Source organism: Jaculus jaculus, chromosome X (genome assembly GCF_020740685.1).
Source record: "Jaculus jaculus isolate mJacJac1 chromosome X, mJacJac1.mat.Y.cur, whole genome shotgun sequence".
In the NCBI taxonomy this organism is placed as follows: Eukaryota; Metazoa; Chordata; class Mammalia; order Rodentia; family Dipodidae; genus Jaculus; species Jaculus jaculus.
In genome coordinates this window covers 114,876,647-114,898,707 of record NC_059125.1, presented here as the reverse complement: position 1 = coordinate 114,898,707, position 22,061 = coordinate 114,876,647, and the positions used below count along the sequence as shown (strand labels likewise).

The following is a 22,061-nucleotide window of genomic DNA, read 5'->3' as shown; positions in this document are numbered from 1 at the left end:
GGGTTTCACTAAGTGTCCCTGGTTTGTCTGGAACTCGCTATACAGATTGTTCTGGCCTTGAGCTTGCAGCCAACCTCCTGCCCCATGCTTCTGGGTACTGTGATCACAGGAATGCATCACTGCGAAAGGCTCAGAACCTGTTTTGTTTATTTATTTATTTATTTATTTATTTATTTATTTATTTATTTATTTGTTTGTTTGTTTGTTTGTTTGTTTGTTTGACAGAGAAAGGGAGAGAGAGAATGGGTGCGCCAGGGCTTCAAGGTCCAGACACATGCGCCCCTTGTGCAGCTGGCTAATGTGGGTCTGGGGAATCAAATCTGGTCCTTAGGCGCTAAGCCATCCCTCCAGCCCCTGTTTTATTTTTAATTATAAAAGTAAAGTTTTTAAGATGAAAATATTCAATTTATTTAAATATAGACCCTGAATATAGTTCTAGCTAGCACTTCTGAGCACAGGCGGGTAAGATGCTTTGCATGCTGGGATTTGTAGTTCCGAAAGAGCCGTTCTAATCAAGATGGCGAAGTTGCTAATGACGCGCAAAGGGGCGGCCTCGAGGGAGTTAGCGTCGCGAGACGATTGGACGGCGCGAGGATTCCACACGCGGGGAAGTAAAGCCCAGGTGTTAAAACCTTTCTATGGAGTGATGCCGGTGCCCTGAACTCTCGCGAGATCTCACGGTAGCCAATGGAACACAGAACTTAGTTATCGCTAGGGGCATTTGTTAGGGGCGGAGCTCCAACGGGTGCTGCCCGGAGCCTTAGGTACCGGGCGTAAAGGCGGTGCAGCTGAGCTATCGCTCAGGAACACAGCCGAGGCCATGAAGGAAGAGAAAGATCCCAGGCCTAAGGAGAAGCGAGTGACCCTTTTAACGCCTCAGGGAGCTACAGGCAGCAGCGCTGGAGCTTCAGGGGAAGGCACCAAAGGGGAAGATAAGCAGGATCGCAACAAGGAGAAGAAGGAGGCGTTGAGCAAGGTGCCTTAGCCGGCTGGTGGCCGGGGAGAGGGCGGGACGAGCTCACGGCTGGTGGAGGGTGGCTGAGAATGGGGCTGCTCTCTTCCTCTCCGTGGTTTCTCTCCTGTTTCTCACTGAATGAAACTGTTCCTCCTAGCTAGTACACTTATCCTCTGAAATGAGAGTAGTGGGGCAAGCCCCGGCGTGGGGAGGAAGGAAAAAGATTCCCCGGATGAGAAGAGTTTAAGACACAAGAATGGGAGTCGTTTGTGGCTAATGGAGGGGAATTGGGAAGCATGTTAAGGGGACTGTCTGGAGGGGCGGGAGCATCTTAAAATTTGTGTGTGTCTATGTATATGGGCGTGCTAGAGCCTCTTGCCGCTGCCGCTTGTGCAACTTTTTTTTTGTTTTTTCGAGGTAGAGTCTCGCTCTAGCCCAGGCTGACCTGGAATTCACTATGTAGTCCCAGGGTGGCCTCAAGCTCTCGGCGATCCTCCTACCTCTGCCTCCTAAGTGCTGGGATTAAAGGCGTGCGCCACCACTCCCGGCTTTGTGCCACTTTTGCATCGGGGTTAATGCCAATGGCTTGGGAATTGAACCCGGGCTGACAGGCTTTATAAGCAAGAGTCTTTAACCGCTGAGCAATCTTCTCAACCCATAATCCTGTTTTGAGGGTGGCTGGATAAAGGATTCTGTGTTAAACTGAATAGGCAGGAGTTTTCTCTTGGGGAGTGTTGGACATGTGAGAGATACTAAATTAAGATTTCATGATACCCACAAAAGAATAAGGTTGGTCTACTTGCTTGCCAGTAAATCTTTTGAAAAACAAATGCATGCTAGACTACATTTCCCAACCTTGTAAACTGCAGATTTCGGGTTAAGGGCAGAACCTGGTTTGGGCTACAGGCAGTTCTCATTTCCAAGAATTTTTTTTTGTTGTTGTTGTTCTTTGAGTTAGGATCGCGCTGAAGCCCAGGCTGACCTGGAATTCACTAGGTAGTCTCAGGCAGGCACAGCTGTCCTTCTACCTCTGCCTCCCAAGTTCTGGGATCAAAGGCATGCACCACCTCTCCAGACCCAAGAGATTTTTAAAGTCATGTTATCAGTGTTTTCTAATTCTGGTCATTGGACTGCAGAAGAATATATTCTCCTGGTATTTTATAAATGATATTGTAAAGCCCATCTTCAGAATCCGTGATTCAGGTATGGCCGAAATGCGATTTTCACTAATTTTTATTTTCCTTATTCATTTCTTAAGGTGGTAATTCGAAGATTACCTCCCACTTTGACCAAGGAGCAGCTTCAGGAACATCTTCAACCTATGCCTGAGCATGATTATTTTGAGTTTTTTTCTAATGATACTAGGTAAAATAAATAAATTAAAAAGTGGGGGAAGGATGAAAAGGGATTCTTCCACTCTTTTTGTCCTACTGTTTTTCGTTTTTGAGCTAGAGACATATATACATACATATATTTTATATATATATATTCATTTGAAATTCATCCTGACACATGCAAGCACATTTACTTAATTGCTTTTCTCTGCAGTCTGTATCCTCATATGTATGCCAGAGCATATATCAACTTTAAAAACCAAGAGGACATTCTTTTATTCAGGGACCGATTTGATGGCTATGTGTTCCTTGACAATAAAGGTGAGTCTGTATAGCAACTAGAAAGAAAGTTTGTCATGTTTGTGCTTAAGAGGACATGTGCAGACCTGCAAGGTCACCAATTGGGAGGCAAAGGCTACATACAGGATCACCCAAAGTTTGAGGCCATTCTGGGCTACATAGCAAAATTGGGAGAGGGGTATATGTACAAACATTTTCTCCTTTGTAGGTAGCTTTACTGAAATCTTTTGTGATAAAATGTTATGTTTGGTAAGCTTATTGTAGCCTCATAAAGTCACATGTAATTTTTTTATAGTCCTCAGGCATCTTTACAAACATTTCTTTAATTTGATCAACTGAGTGAAATTACCAAACTTTTCTCCTTGTCTAACAAGTTTTGGGTGTTTGCCCTCCTAGATTAGATCTGCTGTTTACTCATTTTAAATGCTCATTTCTGCCCTTTCTTTCTTTCTTTTTTTTTTTTTCTTCTTTTGGCTTTTTTGAGGGAGGGCCTTACCCTAGCCCAGGCTGACCTAGAATTCATTAAGTAGTCTCGGGCTGGCCTCAAACTCAGAGATCCACCATGCCTGGCTTAAATGCTCATTCCTTCTGCTTCAAAGACATTTATTTAATGTTCTTAATGTCTATAGTCCTCTACTGGAGTATTGTTTATCATTATCACAAAGTTGTGTACAATTAAAACATCTAGCTTGGTCACTCAGGCTGACAGTGTAGCTCAGTAGTAGAACATTGGCTTAGCATGTGTGAGTCCCTATTAGGCAACTTCACTTACCATGTTGTATGCAGGAGGTAAAGTTTATAATGAAGACAGATTTCTGTCTTAACTTGCTTTTTACTTAGTACTTGCTGATTATAACATCTGGACAGGGAATGAAGTTGCCATATTTTGTTTGGTTTTGTAATTGTAGACAAATGCTGTGTGGTTTTGTTGTTGTTTTGTTTTCTCCATATTACTTCAATTTGGTGAAAATTAAATCTTTGTCAATAAAAGCTGAAGGCTTGTCAATTGTGTTTGTCCAGTTTTTGTTTTGTTTTGTTTTTTTGGTGCTTGGGATCAAATCAGGGCCTCTTATATAGTAAGATCACCCTCGACTGCTGAACTGCTACCCTGTCCCTGCAGAACTTTTATGAATCCCCCCAAACCGGCTTGTTTTCTGTTCTACTGTTTTTATTGTAGTAGATAGTAATGCCTTCCTAGTTAACTCAGGAATACAAATTATGTTTAATTTTTGCATTAATGTTTATTTCTTTACACTTAATATACGTGGTGATTCTTTTTGTTGTTTTTTTTTTTGTTTGTTTTTCAAGGTAAGGTCTCACTCTAGCTCAGGCTAACCTGGACTATGTAGTCTCAGGGTGGCCTCAAACTCACGGCAATCCTCTTACCTCTGCCTCCCAAATTCTGGGATTAAAGGCATGTGCCACCACACCTGGCTGATTCTTTTTTTTAAAGTTCTTAATTTATACATAACTATTGTCTCTTAGTATTTTCCATTTCTATGCAATTTAGTCTGTTGACATGAAATTTGTCTGTTTTTGTATGTGCTGGGGATTATACCTAGGGCCTCTCACATAGTAGGGCAAGGGCTCTACCACTGACCTACTCCCAAATCTAAAATTAATCCTTTTGGAAAGGTGATTTCAAACGAAGTCCAAACTCAGCCTTCCCTTTGTAGTCTGGCCTCGCTTCTAGTTTTTAATGCTGTATTTCAACCTGGTTTATTTAGTCTATTCCTTCTCAAATATTCCATACTTATTAAACTAATCTGATTTTGCCATGGTTACATTTTTTAAAATATTTATTTATTTGAGAGCGACAGAGAAAGAGAGAGGCAGATATAGAGAAAGAAAGGAGCTCCAGGGCCTCCAGCCACTGCAGACGAACTCCAGACGCGCGCCCCCTTGTGCATCTGGCTAACATGGGTCCTGGGGAATCAAGCCTCGAACTGGGGTCCTTTGGCTTCACAGGCAAGCACTTAACTGCTAAGCCATCTCTCCAGCCCATCTGGTTACATTTTTTTTCTCATTTTCATTTTTTAAATTTATGTGTGTGGAATGTTAAATGTGTATGTATTGTGTGACGTGAGGCCCAATATGTGCTCTCCTACGGTGGGGAGGAGCATACACTTGCCTAAGGTAGCTATAGCAGAACACTGGGTGTCACACTCCATTATCTTCCAGGTCCTTTTTGTACTGGAGTTTCTTCACTGATCCTGGAGCTTTTGGGGTTGGAAAATTCTTGTCTCTGCTCCCCTGCAGGACTGGAGTTACAGGCACACATGGTCCTACCCAGCTGTTTGCATGAGATGTGGAGATTTGAACTCTGGCTATTTTAGGCCTCCTCAGGCCCTCAAGATTTCATAAGAAGCACACTTAACTGCTGAACTATCTCTCTAGCCTCAATTCATTTTGCTTGTAAGTTTTAGGGTTTTTTGAGGGGTCTCATGTTGCCCAGGCCAGCCTTGAACTCCTAATCCTTCTGCCATATCTCCCAAACACTGTTGGGATTTCAGGTCTGCACCATCATATCCAGGCTCAGTTCTTATTTTGGGGTATATCCACATGCAGGTGATCAAAGTGAATTGACTTTGGTGAGTAGGAAAGATCTGGTATATCTCCTTGTAGTAGTTTTCACTTGAAATGTAAATCGCATACCATACAATTTACCCTCTTGTATAAATCTAGTAGGCTTCAGTATATTCACAGACTTCTGGAACCATCATAACTAATTCCAAAATTTGGATCATTCCCAAGAAAAACCCATATTTATTAGTATATATACTGTTCCCTCTCCTTCCCAGCCCGTGGCATCCACTCATCTTTCTGTGTCTATTGACTTTCCTACATTAGACATTTCATATCAACATAATCATTATCTGTACAATGTGTGTTTTAGGGAACAGAGGCGGTTGTGAGGATTTGATTTTGTTTTAGCTTGGCTTTTTGTTGTTTTAAGGCTCACTAGCCCAGGCTGGTCTGAAGCTAAGAGTGATCCTCCTTTCTCAGCCTGTCAAGAGCTAGGATGAAAGGCATGAGCCAACATGCCTGGCTGTGGCTTTTTTTGTTTTGTTTTGTTTTAAGACAGGTTTTTACTATGCAGACCAGGCTGGCTTTAAACTTGTGGCAATCCTCCTACCTCTGCCTCCCAGGATTGTTTCTAGAAGACAGGAGCCAAAGAATCAGGAGTTCAAACTCATCCTCAGCTACATAGACAGATTGAGGACCAGCTTGGGCTATATGAGATCCTATTTCAAAACAAAAAGATATTCTATTCTAGAGATTTCTAATATTTTTAAACTTTTTATTGACAACTTTCATACATATAGGCAATATACCATGATCATATTTTTTGTGTTGTTGGCTTGTTTCTTTGCTTTGGATTTTTGGGATAAGGTCTTGCTAGGTAGCCAAAAAGGGTCTTGAACTCATGATTCTCCTCAGTCTTCCTAGTGCTCAAATTACAGGCATGTTCCATCATCCAGGCTCTTACTTTTTTTTTTTTTTTTTTTTGACGTAGGGTCTCACTCTGTAGCTCAGGCTGACCTGGAATTCACTATGTAGTCTCAGGGTGGCCTTTAACTCATGGTGATTCTCCTACCTTTGCCTCCCCAGTGCTGGGATTAAAGGCGTGTGCTACCACATCCGGCTCTTACATATTTTTAACAAAGATTTGTAGGTTTTCTTCTCACATATCAAAATATCACATCTTAGAAGTTAGAGTTAAATGAGTATTTTATTCTCTGTCCTATCTTTATTTTTAAATCTTTATTGCTGTGCATAGTGGCTCTCACCTTTATTTTATTTTTTTATTATTATTTGAGAGTGAGAAATAGGTAGAGAGAGAGAGAAAGAGGGAAAGGGGAAGAGATAATGGACGCACCAGGGCCTCCAGCCACTGCAAACGAACTCCAGATGCATGTGCCCCCTTGTGCATCTGGCTTATGCGGGTCGTGGAGAATCGAACTGGGATCTGTTGGCTTTGCAGACAAACACCTAAACCTCTAAGCCATCTCTCCAGCCCCCCGTCCTTTTTTTTGCAATAGGGTCTTGCTCTATCCCAGCCTAACCTGGAATTCACTATGTCGTCCCAGGGTGACCTTGCATTCAGAGCAATCCTCCTACCTCTGCCTCCCACGTGCTGAGATTTAAAGCATGTGCCACCACACCCGGCTTCTCTTCGTTTTTTTTGAAGAAGGGTCTCATTCTAGCCCTGGTCACCTGTAACTTGCTCTATAGCACAAGCTGGCCTTGAACTTACAGAGATCCTCAGCATCCTGAGCGCTGGTATTAAACTCCTGTACCACTAGTCCTGGCTACCTTAATGCTCTTTTGTTATTGTTGATTGCTTAAAGAGTCTTTTTGGACTGGAGAAATAAATGGCTTAGCGGTTAAGCACTTGCCTGTGAAGCCAAAGGACCCTGGTTCGAGGCTTGATTCCCCAGGACCCACGTTAGCCAGATGCACAAGGGGGCGCACGCATCTGGAGTTCATTTGCAATGGCTGGAAGCCCTGGCGCGCCCATTCTCTCCCTCTCTCTCTCTGTCTCCCTCTCTCTCTGTCTGTAGCTCCCAAATAAATAAATATTTTTTTTTAAAAAGAGTCTTTTTATGTCACCCAGTCTGTGCTAAAATGCCTGAGCTCAAGTAGTTTTCCTGTCTTAGCTTTCACAGTAGTTGGCATTATAGGCATGAACCACCACCCTGTTTACTGTCTTGTCTTTAATTATCTATATGAACTTTGGGTTTACAATAGTAGCATGTTGATAATGGTTGTGATTATACAGTATGGTTTTTTGCCATTTGGAAAGCTATTCAAATGCCATAAAAGTAGGTCTACAAAACAGTGGGTTAACTCCCTTGTATCTACTTTTGACATTTTCTTGGTTAAAGAAAATGTTATTTTTCTTTTCTAAACAGGTCAGGAATATCATGCTATAGTAGAATTTGCACCTTTTCAAAAAGCTGCAAAAAAGAAGATTAAGAAAAGAGATACCAAAGTTGGAACTATTGATGATGGTACAGTATAGCTCAAGTTGTATAATATTGCCATTTTTTGCATGCCTTTGTGAGAGTTAAGACTCTAGTATTTTACGTTAGAAAACATACAAAGTAAAGTTAACAAGAAATGTTATTTCAGTAAAAGCTTTGTATAATTAATAGAAAAGATGAAGTTTCCTACAGAACAGTTGCTCTCTTTAGCTAGTGACATTTCATTCCTCCAACCATTTTACCATAGAGTATTGGCTGTTAGGAATGAATCATCATGGGTTTATTGATTAGAAGATAGTGAGAAAAATTAGGTGTTTTAGAATATAACTGCTCCTTGAGGCCTACCATTTGTTATGATGATTTGATTTTTAAAAAATATTTTATTTTTATTTATTTATTTGACAGAGAAAGAGGGACAGAGAGAGAGAATGGGTGCACCAGGGACTTCAGCCACTGCAAACGAACTCCAGATGCGTATGCCCCCTTGTACATCTGGCTAATGTGGGTCCTGAGGAATCAAACCTGGGTCCTTTGGCTTTGCAGGCAAATGCCTAACCGCTAAGCCATCTCTCCAGCCCAATTATTCGATTTTTAATTTCCATTATCTTTCTGAAAGAATGTTTAACTGGGATGGAAAAAATTTCATATTAAAGGAATTTCATATAAAGTAGTTGAAATAACCAGTTCCATTTTCTAGGATTTAAATACATAGTTGACTATATTTGTAGTAATTATGTGCAATGAAAATATAGGAACTGAAAGTTGAAATAATTTACATGTAGGGTAAAATCAGCTCCAGATTTTGAGATTTCTTTTTCAGATTTTTTTTTTTTATTGGGGGGGGATTTCGAGGTAGTGTCTCACTCTGGCCTAGGCGGACCTAGAATTCACTATGTAGTCTCAGGGTTGCCTCAAAATCATGGCGATACTATCTCTGCCTCCCAAGTGCTAGGATTAAAGGTGTGTGCCACCACACCCAACTTCTTTTTTGGATTTTGAGGTGTTTTGTTTTGTTTTGTTTTTTGAGGTAGGGTCTCACTCCAGCCCAGGCTGACCTGAAACTCACTCTGTAGCTCCAGGCTGGCCTCAAATTCATGGTGATCCTCCTACCTGAGTCTCCTTAGTGCTGGGCTTAAAAGAATGCACCACAGCACCTAGCCCTGAGATTTCTTTAACATGTTAGATAGCTGTTGCATCACACTTGTTATGTTGGATAAGGATTTAGCTCCAATATTTTATATTAAATTGATATTTTTTGAATCACCTAGTTGAATTTCTATCATTTGTTACTATCCCAGATACTTGATGAAAGAAAGACACTGCTTATTGGAGATAACATAGATTTGTCTTATCTAAGCCTAAGCAATATAATGACTCAGATGTATTTCCCTTTCTTGTGACAGAGGTATGTAGGAGAGAATTCCAGGAATCACCATCATCAGTGCCAGGAATTCCATCTAACTTAACATTTTTGGAAAAAACCTAATTTTCTTATGCTGAGTTTACTTAAAGTGAGGTGTACTCTCATACACTGCTATAAGCGTAATACACTCTGAAGGTTTCTTAACTGTAATTTCCATTTTTCCCAGAAGCATAACTTGAGATTAACAGGAATAGTGGCCTTTTTTTTTTTCCTGTGATGCTAAAGGATCAAATCCTGGGCCTCACACCTGCCAAGCAAGTGCTTGACCACTGAGCTACATGCCCAGCCCTAAACTATGTAATACCTCTTGGGGTCTGTTCTAATGTGTGCTCTTCATTTTTCCTGACTCTCAGCATAAATATCAGTAATATGAGTTCCAAGAGTAAGTAACCAATTAAGCCATAAGTAGGCTATCATATTTGAGTGATTTCCTTTTTTCTTTTAGTCTTCCATGAAGTAGAAAAATATCTTGATAAATAACTATCCTGAGCTAATACTTTTTTACTTAAAGTCTGTATTTTTGGTTCTTTAAATGTTTAGATCCGGAATATAGAAAGTTTTTGGAGAGTTATGCCACAGACAATGAGAAAATGACATCTACTCCGGAGACATTACTAGAGGAAATAGAAGCGAAAAATAGAGAATTAATAGGTGAGTAGAAAAAGGGATTTCCAAATAAGGGGTTTTTCATCAGATTACCTAGATCTCTCTCCCTATTGCCTCATTTGCCAGCTGTGTGACCCTGGGAAAGTCATTCCTTTCTTTGAGATTTCTTCTATTGGAAAATATATATGATAATACCTGGTTTACAGAAATAGGAAAATGTGTCCATAAGACAAGACAAAGTTTTGGCGATTTATTTATTTATTTTTGGTTTTTCGAGGTAGGGTCTCACTGTAGCCCAGGCTGACCTGGGATTCACTCTGTATTCTCAGGGTGGCCTCCAACTCTTGGTGATCCTCCTACCTCTGCCTCCTGAGTGCTGGGACTAAAGCATGCACCACCACACCCAGCTTCTGTTGGTGGTTCTGATAACCTATTTAGTATCACACAAATGTACTGTAAATATACAAATTTTAAAAGTTGTTAAGGTATAGTTAGCCAGTAAGATTTTGAAGATCAAACTGGTATCTCCTAGTAGTTGACCTGATTATATCAATGGAATGATGGTCATTACTGTTAAATTGAAAAATCTCTTGATAAATATTGCTTGGGTATTGGTTCTAAGTAATAAATAGGGACATAGTCTTTGAGCCATGATTTCCACAGCTGGAAATTTATCCTAGTGTTTAAGCAAGTGCCTTTAACTGCTGAATCATATTCTCAGCCCCAAAATGTGTCTAAACAGATGGCTGCAAGACTAATAGCGTTGTGTAGAATTTTGAAAAATTAAATATTGTTCTAAAACCTGAGTTTTATTAATAAATACATAGGATAAGCTCATCCTGGTAATGCCACTAGAATAAATCAAAAGAAATGGAAATATGTGATCAGAATGACCTGGAATTCACTATGTAACCTCAGCCAAGCATGGTGGCACACACCTTTAATCCAACACTTGGGAGGCAGAGGTAGAAGGATTGCTGTGAGTTCCAGGCCAGCCTGAGACTACATAGTCACCAGGTCAGCCTGGGCTAGAGCAAAATCCTACCTTGGAAAAGCAAAAATAAGAAATTACTCACAAAAACTATTTATATTGTTTTAGTAGCAGTTTGATAACTTCTTTGGTTTTGTTTTGTTTTGTTTGAGACAAAGTTTTATGTACAGTCTGCCCACAAACTTCCTGAATAGCCGAGGCTGGCCTCCTGATTCTCCTGCCTCTTATCTCTCATATTCTAGGATTATAGGCATGTGCCACCAGACCTGGCTTTGTTCAGTTATAAAGTACATTTTAAGCCTGTATTGCTGAAATGGAGTACTCTACAGCCTATTTCTTTTTATTTTAATTAGCGTATGGTTTTAGATGTCATTCATTCTGGCATTTTCAAGTACAGTTTGTCTTCATTGATTCTCTTCTCCCTCCTCTTCCTCAATCTTCCTCCTCCTGTTACATGTTATTGTGTGTCCTTTAACCTTTTCTCCTCCCCCTTCCTAATCATTACTTTATATCTACTCTTTTAACTTTTTAGGTTTTACCCACATTCTCCCCACTTTTATACACATAAATACAGATATTACAAGCTAGGGTCTGTTTATCAGAAATAACATATGGTTCTGTTCTCTCTGAGAAAACCCATTTTTGTTAATGCAGTTAGGACCTTTCTGTTTATGGGTTGTTTTATGTCCTCATCTTAAGTGGGTAGCAGGAAATGTAGGGAAGTAGAATCTTCTCTAGGGGTTGAAAAGTATTAATAATCTGCCTTTGTTTATGTAGCTAAAAGGACAACCCCACTTTTAAGCTTCCTGAAAAACAAGCAGGTAAGCATTTTATTTATGTATTTTTTTTTAATTTTATTAGCTCACATTTTAAAACACTGAAAGAACTCTGGGGTCCTGTAGGAGCAATAGCTGTTTTCCCACAATTATTTCTTAGAGATTTGGCTCCCTGGTCTGGGTCTTTGGCCCTCTCCTTTATGCTGGTTGTAGGACTAGAGGTTCACTCTGTAAACCTGGGAGAAACCTTTACTCCTTCCAAAGACATTCATGCTATTCTGAAAGACAGTAGTGTGAGACTTGGGTTTTAGCAGGTTCTTGTCTTACTCTCTTTGATTTACTGAGTAGGATTGGAATTACGGAGGTTTCAGGAAGTAGAAAGGACAGGTGACAAAAGTAATGGGAGAGGACACACCTTTAATCCCAGTACTCCCCAGTACTTGGGAGGCAGAGGTAGGAAGATTACCATGAGACTACATAGTGAATTCCAGGTCAGCCTGGGCTACAATGAGACCCTACCTCGGGGGGGGGGAGGGAAAAAACATAATGTACACTGTCAGTAAAAAAGTTTTTAAAATGCCAGGTATGTTGGCTCATGCCTTTAATCCCAGCATGCAGGAGATAGAGGTAGGAGGATTGCTGTGAATTCAAGGCCACCCTGAGACTACTCCGTGAAATCCAGGTCAGCCTGAGCTAGACCCTACCTTGAAAAAAAAAAAGTTAAAAAGTAAAGTTCAGATGCCAGCACACAAATCATAGTTTAGTGGGTGCTCATCATGCCTTTGGGATCAGTTGGATTTTTGGAGATTATCTTATTTGAAAGATTGTGCTGATGTTTCTTTCTAGCGAATGAGAGAAGAAAAGAGGGAAGAAAGGAGGAGACGAGAAATAGAAAGGAAAAGACAAAGAGAAGAAGAGAGAAGAAAGTGGAAAGAAGAGGAAAAACGAAAAAGAAAAGATATAGAAAAGCTAAAGAAAATAGACAGAGTTCCAGAAAGGGAAAAAATAAAGGATGAACCAAAGATTAAGGTATGAAAATAATTTTAAACTGATTGCATGTTGCTGAAAACTGCATGTATCTACCTATGCATGTATCTTGTATTGTTGTAAGTACATTTGTTTGCTTGTTTTTGCTCTTTTAGGAAGGTATACAGATAAAATATTCCCCATCATACTAATATAGTATTACTTTTTAATTTAATATAACTTAGATATAACTTAGAAGGATTAAGTAGTTTACATGATACTATCATTTTTCAGTACAGATCTGTTTTTTTAAATCATTGATAATGTTTGCTGTTTGGATTGCTAATCTCTCAGTTCCTAGTAAATGAGGGTTTAGGGCTGGCTTGCATGAATTTGGGGTTTTATTCAGCTTTTCCTTCATAAATGATACATGAAGTTGCCTCATCTGTTTGTTTTCCACTGTCTTCAGGTACACAGGTTTCTGTTACAAGCTGTGAATCAGAAAAATGTAAGGACCAAGTACATGATACAGAGCAACTAGTATCATGTCATACACACAGGTCTTAGCTAATAAGCCCTTTTGGTGGTGGTGGTAGTGTTACCTGTTCAAACCCCTTCAGATTGACTTGTGTCTTCCTAAAAGCTGAGCTACTTGAACTCCTTTTAAAAGGAAGCCCTGAGTTGGGTTGGTGCCTCACTTTTATATCACATCACTTGGTAAGCTGAGGCAAGAGGATTGCTGTTGTGAGTTTGAGGAGAGCCTGGCCTACAGTGTGAGATTATATCAAAAAATAAAGCCCAGGTGACTTCCTGATGCTGTGTATTCAAAAGCATCAACAACATAGAGCCAGAGGTGAGCCAGGCTATATAGCTCTTTTCATTTTTATACACCTTTCCAAACTAGCTGCTGTGGGGGAAGAGTAGTTATAAATACCCTGAATTATGTGCTTTTCTCTCTCATGTGATTCCCATTCTTGCATCTAGCTGGGAATCTGTTGGCAGCAGATTCTTATTAGTACACTGCATGTAGGGAGAGAGAAATCTGTAGACAGATCTCAACTTTGCTGCTTCCCTCCTAAGGGCATGGCTTGGGCAACCCTTGCTGTATTGAACTCTCCATTCACAGAACATTTCATAGAGATGGTGGTACAATCTCTTTTTGCCTCCTGAAAATTTAGCAATTTATGTGGCTAGGATTCCCTGAATCTTTGCAAGGCTCATTCTTGATGATATAGGGCTTAAAGTAAGGAAAGAGTTTGCTACCTTAACATTCCTCCCAGGAGAGAATCTGTCACCATGGCACAAACAAGTTGACTTGGTATTCCTAATGGTCAGCAAGTCTGAAGGTAGAGCCAGCCATGCTAGTGATATTCATTAATGTTCTTATTAGAGTAATGAATATCTGATATAGATAGATGTTCATTAAACGAGAAATAAGAACACTTCCAATGAAACCTGCACATGTTATCCTCACTATACACTGGGACCATCTTTATGTCTCTAGTTTGGGTTCCCATTTACAATGGCTGTCTGCTTGCTGAAGTACTTCATGCTTAACTCTTGTGATGCATTGCCTTTTGCTTAGTTACTTGCATGATGCCTTCACCCTGAGATGAACTTCATATGGTATATTGACTGTAAGGCTTAAATGTCTTCTATTTTGCCTAAGAATCTCTCTGGCTATTTAATACTTTGTGAGGGTATTCAAGAGAGATTTATAGTGATGATATGAGAATAGCATTTGTTTGTGTATGTATATGTGTATGTATGTATGTATGTATATATATATGTGTGTGTGTGTGTATATATATATATATATATATATATATATATATATATATATATACACACACATACATACATACACACATATACATACATACATACACATATACACACATGGTGATGATATATCATTGAGTATATTTCCTACTCAGTAGAGATGGAGCTTCACAATATTCTGTATAAAACATTTGGATTTTTAAGTCAAATGCCAAATAATTCTTGCTATTTGTCATTAATGATGATGTAATTATGCCATCATAAATGCTATTCTCAGGCTCAAGGCAAAATTATTCCTGCAATGGATCTCTCCTTTGGTTGCTAAGGTATTTGTCATTCCAAGTACATAAAGACAGTTAACAGTAATGATCTACCTGGCACTTTAAATTTGTGATGTTTTCTCATTGAGTTATATTAAGACACTGGTTGGTTTCAGAAACATACCTGCAAGTGTTCTTTGGCTCACTCACTTAAAGGTTGACCTGTAACCAGGTGTGGTGGTACACATGTGTAAACCCACCATGGGACATTGAGGCAGAGCAAGTTCCAGGCCAGGCTGGGCTGGATAATGAGACCCTATTACAAAAAAAAATCCTTCTAAAAAAAGGTTGATCCATTTAAATAAAGCCAAAGGAGTCTTGATCCCATTGCCAGAAGGTGATTACACCAATTCCTGTGGGTGGATAGCACTTTCACATGGTAGCATCCATTTAGTAAACCACCATTCTTGTGCACTAGTTGTTCACCTGAAAGTCTGAGAGTTAACTGCAGAGACAGAGGGACTTCTACAGTCTTAAGTTTTAAGTAGGTAATTGTTTTCTTTGATAGAATCAGAAGGCAGTGTCGTACGTATCAAAATAAAAATAAATATATTCCCTTTAAAGCTGCTCAGGAAACCAGAAAAAGGAGATGAAAAAGAATTGGATAAAAGAGAAAAAGCCAAAAAACTGGATAAAGAGAATTTGAATGAAGAGAGAGCCAGTGGGCAAAGTTGTATGCTACCCAAGCGCTCTGATGTTGAACTGAAGGATGAAAAACCAAAGAGGTCGGTCAGTAGTTGAGAGTGCTTAATTTTTTTTTGATTGTGAGATGCTAGCTTAGCTGTCATGTCCTAGACTTACATTTGATTTAAGATAAACTATTTGCCATTTGTAGTGGTGCACACCTGTAATGTTAGCACTCAGGCTGATGCAGGAAGATTGTAAGTTTGAGGCCAGCCTGGGCTACATAGTAAGACTCTATCTCAAAGAAAATGAGGGCTTGGAAAATGGCTCCCAAACTACCCAACTAAGCCACATGCAAAAAGTGGTACAAGCATCTACTGTTTGTTTTTTTTTAATTTTGTTTGTTTATTTATATGAGAGAGAGAGTAAAAGAGGCAGAGAGAGAGAGGGGAGAGAGCTGCAGCTGCTCTAGTTCTCTCGCTATTCCACGTGTTATTTATTTGCAAAGAGAAGGAGAGGGCACAGCAGGTCTTAGTGCCGCTGCAAATAAGCTCCAGACACATACACAACCTTGTGCATCTAGCTTTACATGGTTACTGGGGAATTGAACCCGGATGTCAGGCTTTGCAAGAAAGTGCCTTTCACCACTGGACCATCTCTCTATCCCTGTACTTTTTTCTTTTTTTGCAGTGGTGTGTGTGTGCGCGCACACACACACACACACACACACGCACACACACGAATAAATTAATTAAAAAGTCGCATTGTTTGATGTGGGGCAAAGGGACCAGAAGGGAGGGTTTCAAATATTCTAGTGTCTTTTTTAATTTTGTTTATTTTTATTTATTTATTTGAGAGCAACAGTGAGAGAGAGAAAGAGGCAGAGAGAGAGAGAGAATGGGCGTGCCGGGGCCTCCAGCCCACTGCAAATGAACTCCAGACGTGTGTGCCCCCTTATGCATCTGGCTAACGTGGATCCTGGGGAATCGAGCCTCGAACTGGGGTCCTTAGGCTTCACAGGCAAGCGCTTAACCACTAAGCCATCTCTCCAGCCCCTATTCTAGTGTCTTAATCAAAGTGAATGATTTTTACCTTTTCTTGCCTTCTACATCACTGGTACTTTTACTTTGCTCTAAAAGTGCATCCTCATTACAGTGGCCAAATTAGAATAAGTGTTCCTGCATTTGCAAATACATGATGCTTGAGGATTTAGTCTTGTTTGTTTTTCACATAGACTTGAAGATGACAGTGGCAGAGAATACCGAGACAGAGACAGGGATTATGACCGTGATCAGGAGCGCATGCTCCGAGAGAGAGAGAGGCTGAAGCGGCAAGAAGAAGAACGCCGGAGACAGCAGCAGAAGGAGCGCTATGAGAAAGAGAAGGCTTTTAAAAGAAAGGAAGAAGAAATAAAAAGAGAGAAAGAAGCGCTTCGGGATAAAGGAAAAAAGAGTGAAAGCACAGAATCAATAGCCACCTCAGAAAAAACTGAAAAGAAAGAGGAAGTGGTTAAGAGAGATCGCATAAGAAACAAGGTGCTACTTTTCATTATATTGTTTATTTTCACGAGATTCTTTTCCTGCAAGTATAAATGTGAAGACAGGGCTAGCACACTATTTATGTTTATTATAGAATCAGTCTTCCCCCACATCCAGCTAGGTATTGAACTCTGAGCCTTACAACTCTCTGCCTCTAAGCTACATCCCAGGAAAAAAAAAAATACACACACACACACACACACACACACACACACACACACACACACACAAACACACACACCGAAACTTGTAACTAACTATAAAGGTTTTTTTTGGCTTGGTTCTTTAACTAATTGTAGAAATTTAAGCATTGTTAAAGAAAATAGGGCCCATTCTCCCTCCCTCCCTCCCTCCCTCCCTCTCTCTCTCTCTCTCTCTCTGCCTCTTTCTCTCTGTCACTCTCAAATAAATAAATAAAAGTAAAGAAAATAGAGAATAATATGATGAACCCCATATGCCCATCACCCATTTTCAACAATTATCAACGTTGTCAACCTCTTGTCTGCTCTACCCCATCCCTGCCAAGTCATTTTTTAAAAATATTTTTCTTTATTTTTTATTTACTCATTTATTATTTGAGAGAGAATGGACATGCCAGGGCCTCCAGCCACTGCAAACGAACTCCATATGCATGCACCACCTTGTGCATCTGGTTTACACGGGTCCTGGGGAATTGAACCTGGGTCCTTTGGCTTTTCAGGCAAGAGACTTAACTGCTAAGCCAGCTCTCCAGCCCCTGAGTCATTTTTTTTTCTTTTTTTTTTTTTTCGAGGTAGGGTCTCACTCTGGTCCAGGCTGACCTGGAATTAACTCTGTCATCTCAGGGTGGCCTTGAACTCATGGCAATCCACCTACCTCTGCCTCCCAAGTGCTGGGATTAAAGGCGTGCGCCACCACGCCCGGCTCCCTGAGTCATTTTTAAGCAGATACTAGACATATGAATTCTTTGGATACTCAGTATTACAGATTACAGGGTTTTTGGTTGGTTTTGGTTTTTCGAGGCAGGTTCTTGCTGTAGCTCAGCACTCGGGAGGCAGAGGTAGAAGGATCACCATGAGTTTGAGGCCACCCTGAGACTACATAGAGAATTCCAGGTCAGCCTGAGCTACAGTGAGACCCTACCTCGAAAAACCAAAATAAAATAAAATAAAAATAATTTTGCTTATTTATTTGCAAAGAGGAGAGGGCACATCCTGGAATTAACTATGTAGTCTCAGGGTGGCTTCAAATTCACAGAGATCCTCCTACCTCTGTCTCCCAAGTGCTGGGACTAAAGGTATGCACCATCACACCCAATTCACAGGGTTGTTTATAGTTTTGCTGAATTTCTTTTTTTTTTTTTTTTTTTCTGTAGTTCTATTTTGAGGTAGGGTCTTGCTCTAGCCCCGGCTGACCTAGAACACTATGTATTCTCAGGCTGGCCTTAAACTCACAGATCCTCTTACCTCTGTCTCCCAAATTCTGGGATTATAGACATGCACCACCGTGCCTGGCTTGTTGGTTTTTTAGACAGTGTTTCATGCACTTCAGACTGACCTTGAACTTGCTTTGTAAAAGAAACTAGCCTTCATCTTCTGATCCTTCTGCCTATGCCTCCCAACTGCTTGGATTACAGGTGCGCACCACCAGCTTTTTTTTTTTTTTTTAATCTATGTGGTACTGGGGACTGAACCTAAGATTTTCATGTGTTCTAGTCAAGCATTTTACCACTTAGATATTACCATCATACCAAAAGTCCTTTTCTAAACAACATATCCACTAGTATTTTCCTTTAATTTTATTTATTGATTTGAGAGAGGGAGGGAGAATGGGTGCACCTTGGCCTCCAGCCATTGCAAACAAACTCCACATGCATGTGCCACCTTGTTTATATGGGTCTGGAAATCAAGCCTGGGTCCTTTGGCTTTGCAGGTGAGCGTCTTAACTGGTAAGCCTTCTTTACAGCCCCCCACTAACATTTTCACTCCAAAAACCTAACAGTAATTTCTTAACATCCTATCTACTTATTCAAATTTTTCCAGTTGCTTCATTAATGCCTTTTAAAATACAGGATCCAAACAAGGGCCATAGTTATATATGCTTGAAATAATAGCTCCATAAATTCTCTTTTATCTGAACAAGTCCCCCTTTTCTTAACATTTTATTGTTGCAGAAACTAATTTGTCCTATGCATCTCACATTACAGACTGTTAAATTACATCCCTACGGTCTCATTTAATATGTAACTTCTGGATTTCCTTTAAAGAGTAGTTGAGCTGGATGTGGTGGCTCTCATCTTTCTTTAACACCAGCATTCCCGAGGGTGAGGTTGCTATGTAGCCAAGGATGATCTTGAACTTCTGATCATCCTGCCTCCACCTCTCAAATGCTGAGATCACAGGCATGTACCAACACACCCAGTTTATGTGTTGCTGGATATGGAACTTAGGGATTTCTGTATGCCTTGGCAAGCATTCTACTCAATGAGCTATATCCCCAGACTACATTTTGGTATACCAATTCTTTAAAAAAATATTTTAACTTTATTTACTTGAGAGAAAGAGAGATGAAGAGAATGGGCATGCCAGGGCCTCCAGCCACCGCAAACGAACTCCAGATGCACGTGTGCATCTGGCTTACATGGGTCTTGGGGGAACCAAACCTGGGTCATACTGAAGCACCAGGCTGACATCAAACTCAGTGATTCTCTTGAGTGCTGAGATTATAGGCATGAATCATTACTGCCAGCTTTATCACATCCATTCATTTTGTTTTTTTCAAAGTAGGGTCTTGCTGTAGCTTAGGCTGACCTGGAATTCAGTATGTAGTCTCAGGGTGGTCTCCAACTCATGGTTACCCTCCTACCTCTGCCTCCCAAGGGCTGGCATTAAAGGCATGCGCCACCACGCCTGGCTCACCTACTTAGGTTTTTTTTTTATTTTTTATTTATTTTTTTTTGAGGTAGGGTCTCACTCTACCTCATGCTGAACTGGAATTCACTTTGTAGTCCCAGGGTAGCCTTGAACTCACTGCAATCCTCCTACCTCTGCCTCCTGAGTACTGGGATTAAAGGCATGTGCCACCGTGCCCAGCTCTTTTTTTAACATTTTTTTTTTTTTAAGAGAGAGAGAAAGAGGGAGGGGATGGGTACACCAGGGCCTCCAGCTGCTGTAAACGAACTCCAGATGCATGAACCACCATGTGCATCTGGGGTTTGTTTGCAATGGCTGGAGGCCCTGGCATGCCCATTTTTTTTCTCTCTCTGCCCCTCTCTGTTTCTCTCAAATAAGTAATAAAATATTTTTTACAAAGAGAAATCCAGGTGTGGTGGCACACTCCTTTAATCCCCCAGCACTTGGGAGATATAAGTAAAAGGATCACTGTGAATTTATGCTACCATGAGACTACACAGTGAATTCCAGGTCAGCCTGGGATAGAGGGAGACTATACCTTGCAAAAAAAAGAGGGGGGGGGGCTAGAGGCCATGGCTCACACATTCATATTCTCTCTCTCATTGCAAGTAAATAAATTTACAAACAAAAAAGAATGGAGTGATAGCTTAGCAGATAACACACTTGCCTGCAAAGCTAAAGGACCCAGGTTCAATTCCCCAGAACCTACGTAAAGACAGATGCACCAGGTGGCACATGGCATCTGGAATTCATTTGCAGTGGCTAGAGGCCCTGGCACACCCATTCCTCCCTCTCTCAAATAAATAAATAAACTTCTTTAAAAAGCAAAAAAAATCATATATTTAAGTTTTCTAGGGTCATATTTTCATAACCCAAACACATTACATATATAGATTTATTGCCTTACTGAAGAGTTTATGGCAAGTTACATAGAATCTAGCCTCATAATTTCAGGGAAGTTTTTACTTTAAGGATTTTCATTGCTTTTTTTTTTCACATTCTCGTCTTCTCTTTCTCAAATACAAATATCTAAAAAACTATATCTGACACTATCCATAAGGCTCTTGTTTCCATCCCCAGTACAAAAAAAAAAAAAAAAGAAAAGAAAAATCTGGTTGGGCGTGATGGTGCACGCCTTAAACCCCAGCACTCAGGAAGCAGAGGTAGGAGAATTACCATGAGTTCAAAGCTACCCTGAGATTACGTGTAGCGAATTCCAGGTCATCCTGGGATAGAGTGAAGCCCTACCTCAAAAAACAAAAACAAAACAAACAACAAAAAAAGGTAAATAGCAATGTTGTAACATGAATATATTTCATTTTACTTCAGGATCGCCCGGCAATGCAGCTTTACCAACCAGGAGCTCGAAGCCGAAATCGACTCTGTCCCCCTGATGACAGCGCCAAGTCTGGAGAGTCAGCAGTAGACAAAAAGCAGGAAAGTGGTATTAGCCATAGAAAAGAAGGAGGAGAAGAGTGATAAGTTCAAATGACCATAGGTGTCCTGACTGTCCAGGCAGCCAAAGAGCAATCCAGAAGTGCCTTCAGGGCAAAGGAATAGAGAGCAAGAAAGGGGTCGCTGTGCTGGTGGGATACACTGCAGAGGAGTATGTTTTGTGTCAACACAGGTATCAGATTGCAGGCTCAGAACTGAAAGTACAATTTCATTTTCATTGTAGTTTCTACAAGCTAATTCTAATGTTTCAGAAAAAGATGCTGGTAAGAACACTGCAGGCAGGAAATGTCAAGAATGCTGTATGACACAAACAAAAGAGCTGGTTCCAAAATCAACAGGTGTTATTAATCCTGGATTGAATTTTCTTAGTTTGGCTGGAGCAGAATTACTTTGAAGTCTTGTTCAGATCTAATTATATTGCACTGTTGGTAATAATTGTTGACTTTGTGTAGTGTAGAAGCAAAAGCATGCAATTGTAATGTAAGTATAGTGATGGATAGAACAAATTTTGGCTAATGCAAAATGTAAATAGTTGTGTTATATCTAAAGTTTTTATAGTTTTAGTTTTTGTTTGCTTACACAAGTAGTATCGATATCTGTGAGCATCTCATTTGGCCTTTAGCTAATTTTTTCTATTAATAGATAAAACTTAATCCTTGATTAGTTGGTGACAATCCAGTCTTTGTTTTACCTTAGGTCTCATGATTTGGGTGCATACCCTCTCCAGGAAGGAAACTACACCAATATCTGTTCATGTTAAAAGGCAGCTTTCAGTCTGTTTTGTATTGCTGTCAATAAATACCAATTTTACTCATGTATGAAGCTAAATGTATTTATTCATTTACTTTAACCTCTTGGGGATTTTTTTTTTTTTTTTTTTAGGTTGGGTCTTGCTCTAGTCCAGACTGACCTGGAATTCACTAGGTAGTCTCGGGATAGCCTCGAACTCACAACAATCCTCCTACCTCTGCCTCCAGAATGCTGGGATTCAAGACGTGTAGTACAATGCCTGGCTGTCTCTTGGGGATTTTGAAAGGGTGTGAATATTAGCTTCTGACTTTAGTAGCCAAGAAGAAACTTCAATGAGTAAAGTAGTCAGATCATGGTTCACT

At 40.2% G+C, this 22,061-nt stretch overlaps 1 protein-coding gene across 3 annotated transcripts; it reads left to right on the top strand.

The window, feature by feature from the left end:
• The first annotated feature begins 665 nt into the window (after window positions 1-665).
• Window positions 666-21,763, top strand: Upf3b (UPF3B regulator of nonsense mediated mRNA decay). Of its 3 annotated transcripts, XM_004672598.2 has the most exons (11): window positions 714-976; window positions 2,214-2,320; window positions 2,504-2,610; window positions 7,506-7,604; window positions 9,541-9,651; window positions 11,375-11,418; window positions 12,220-12,402; window positions 12,809-12,847; window positions 15,006-15,166; window positions 16,300-16,600; window positions 20,824-21,763. In XM_004672598.2, exons 1-11 carry the CDS (start codon window positions 821-823, stop codon window positions 20,971-20,973), a joined length of 1,458 nt encoding a protein of 485 aa, XP_004672655.1. In that variant the 5' UTR covers window positions 714-820; the 3' UTR covers window positions 20,974-21,763. The 3 variants fall into 3 exon arrangements, with proteins under 3 accessions (XP_044996639.1, XP_004672655.1, XP_004672656.1); XM_004672599.2 differs by lacking the exon at window positions 12,809-12,847 and having other exon boundaries at window positions 715-976; XM_045140704.1 differs by lacking the exons at window positions 12,809-12,847; window positions 16,300-16,600 and having other exon boundaries at window positions 666-976.
• Window positions 21,764-22,061: the final 298 nt, after the last annotated feature.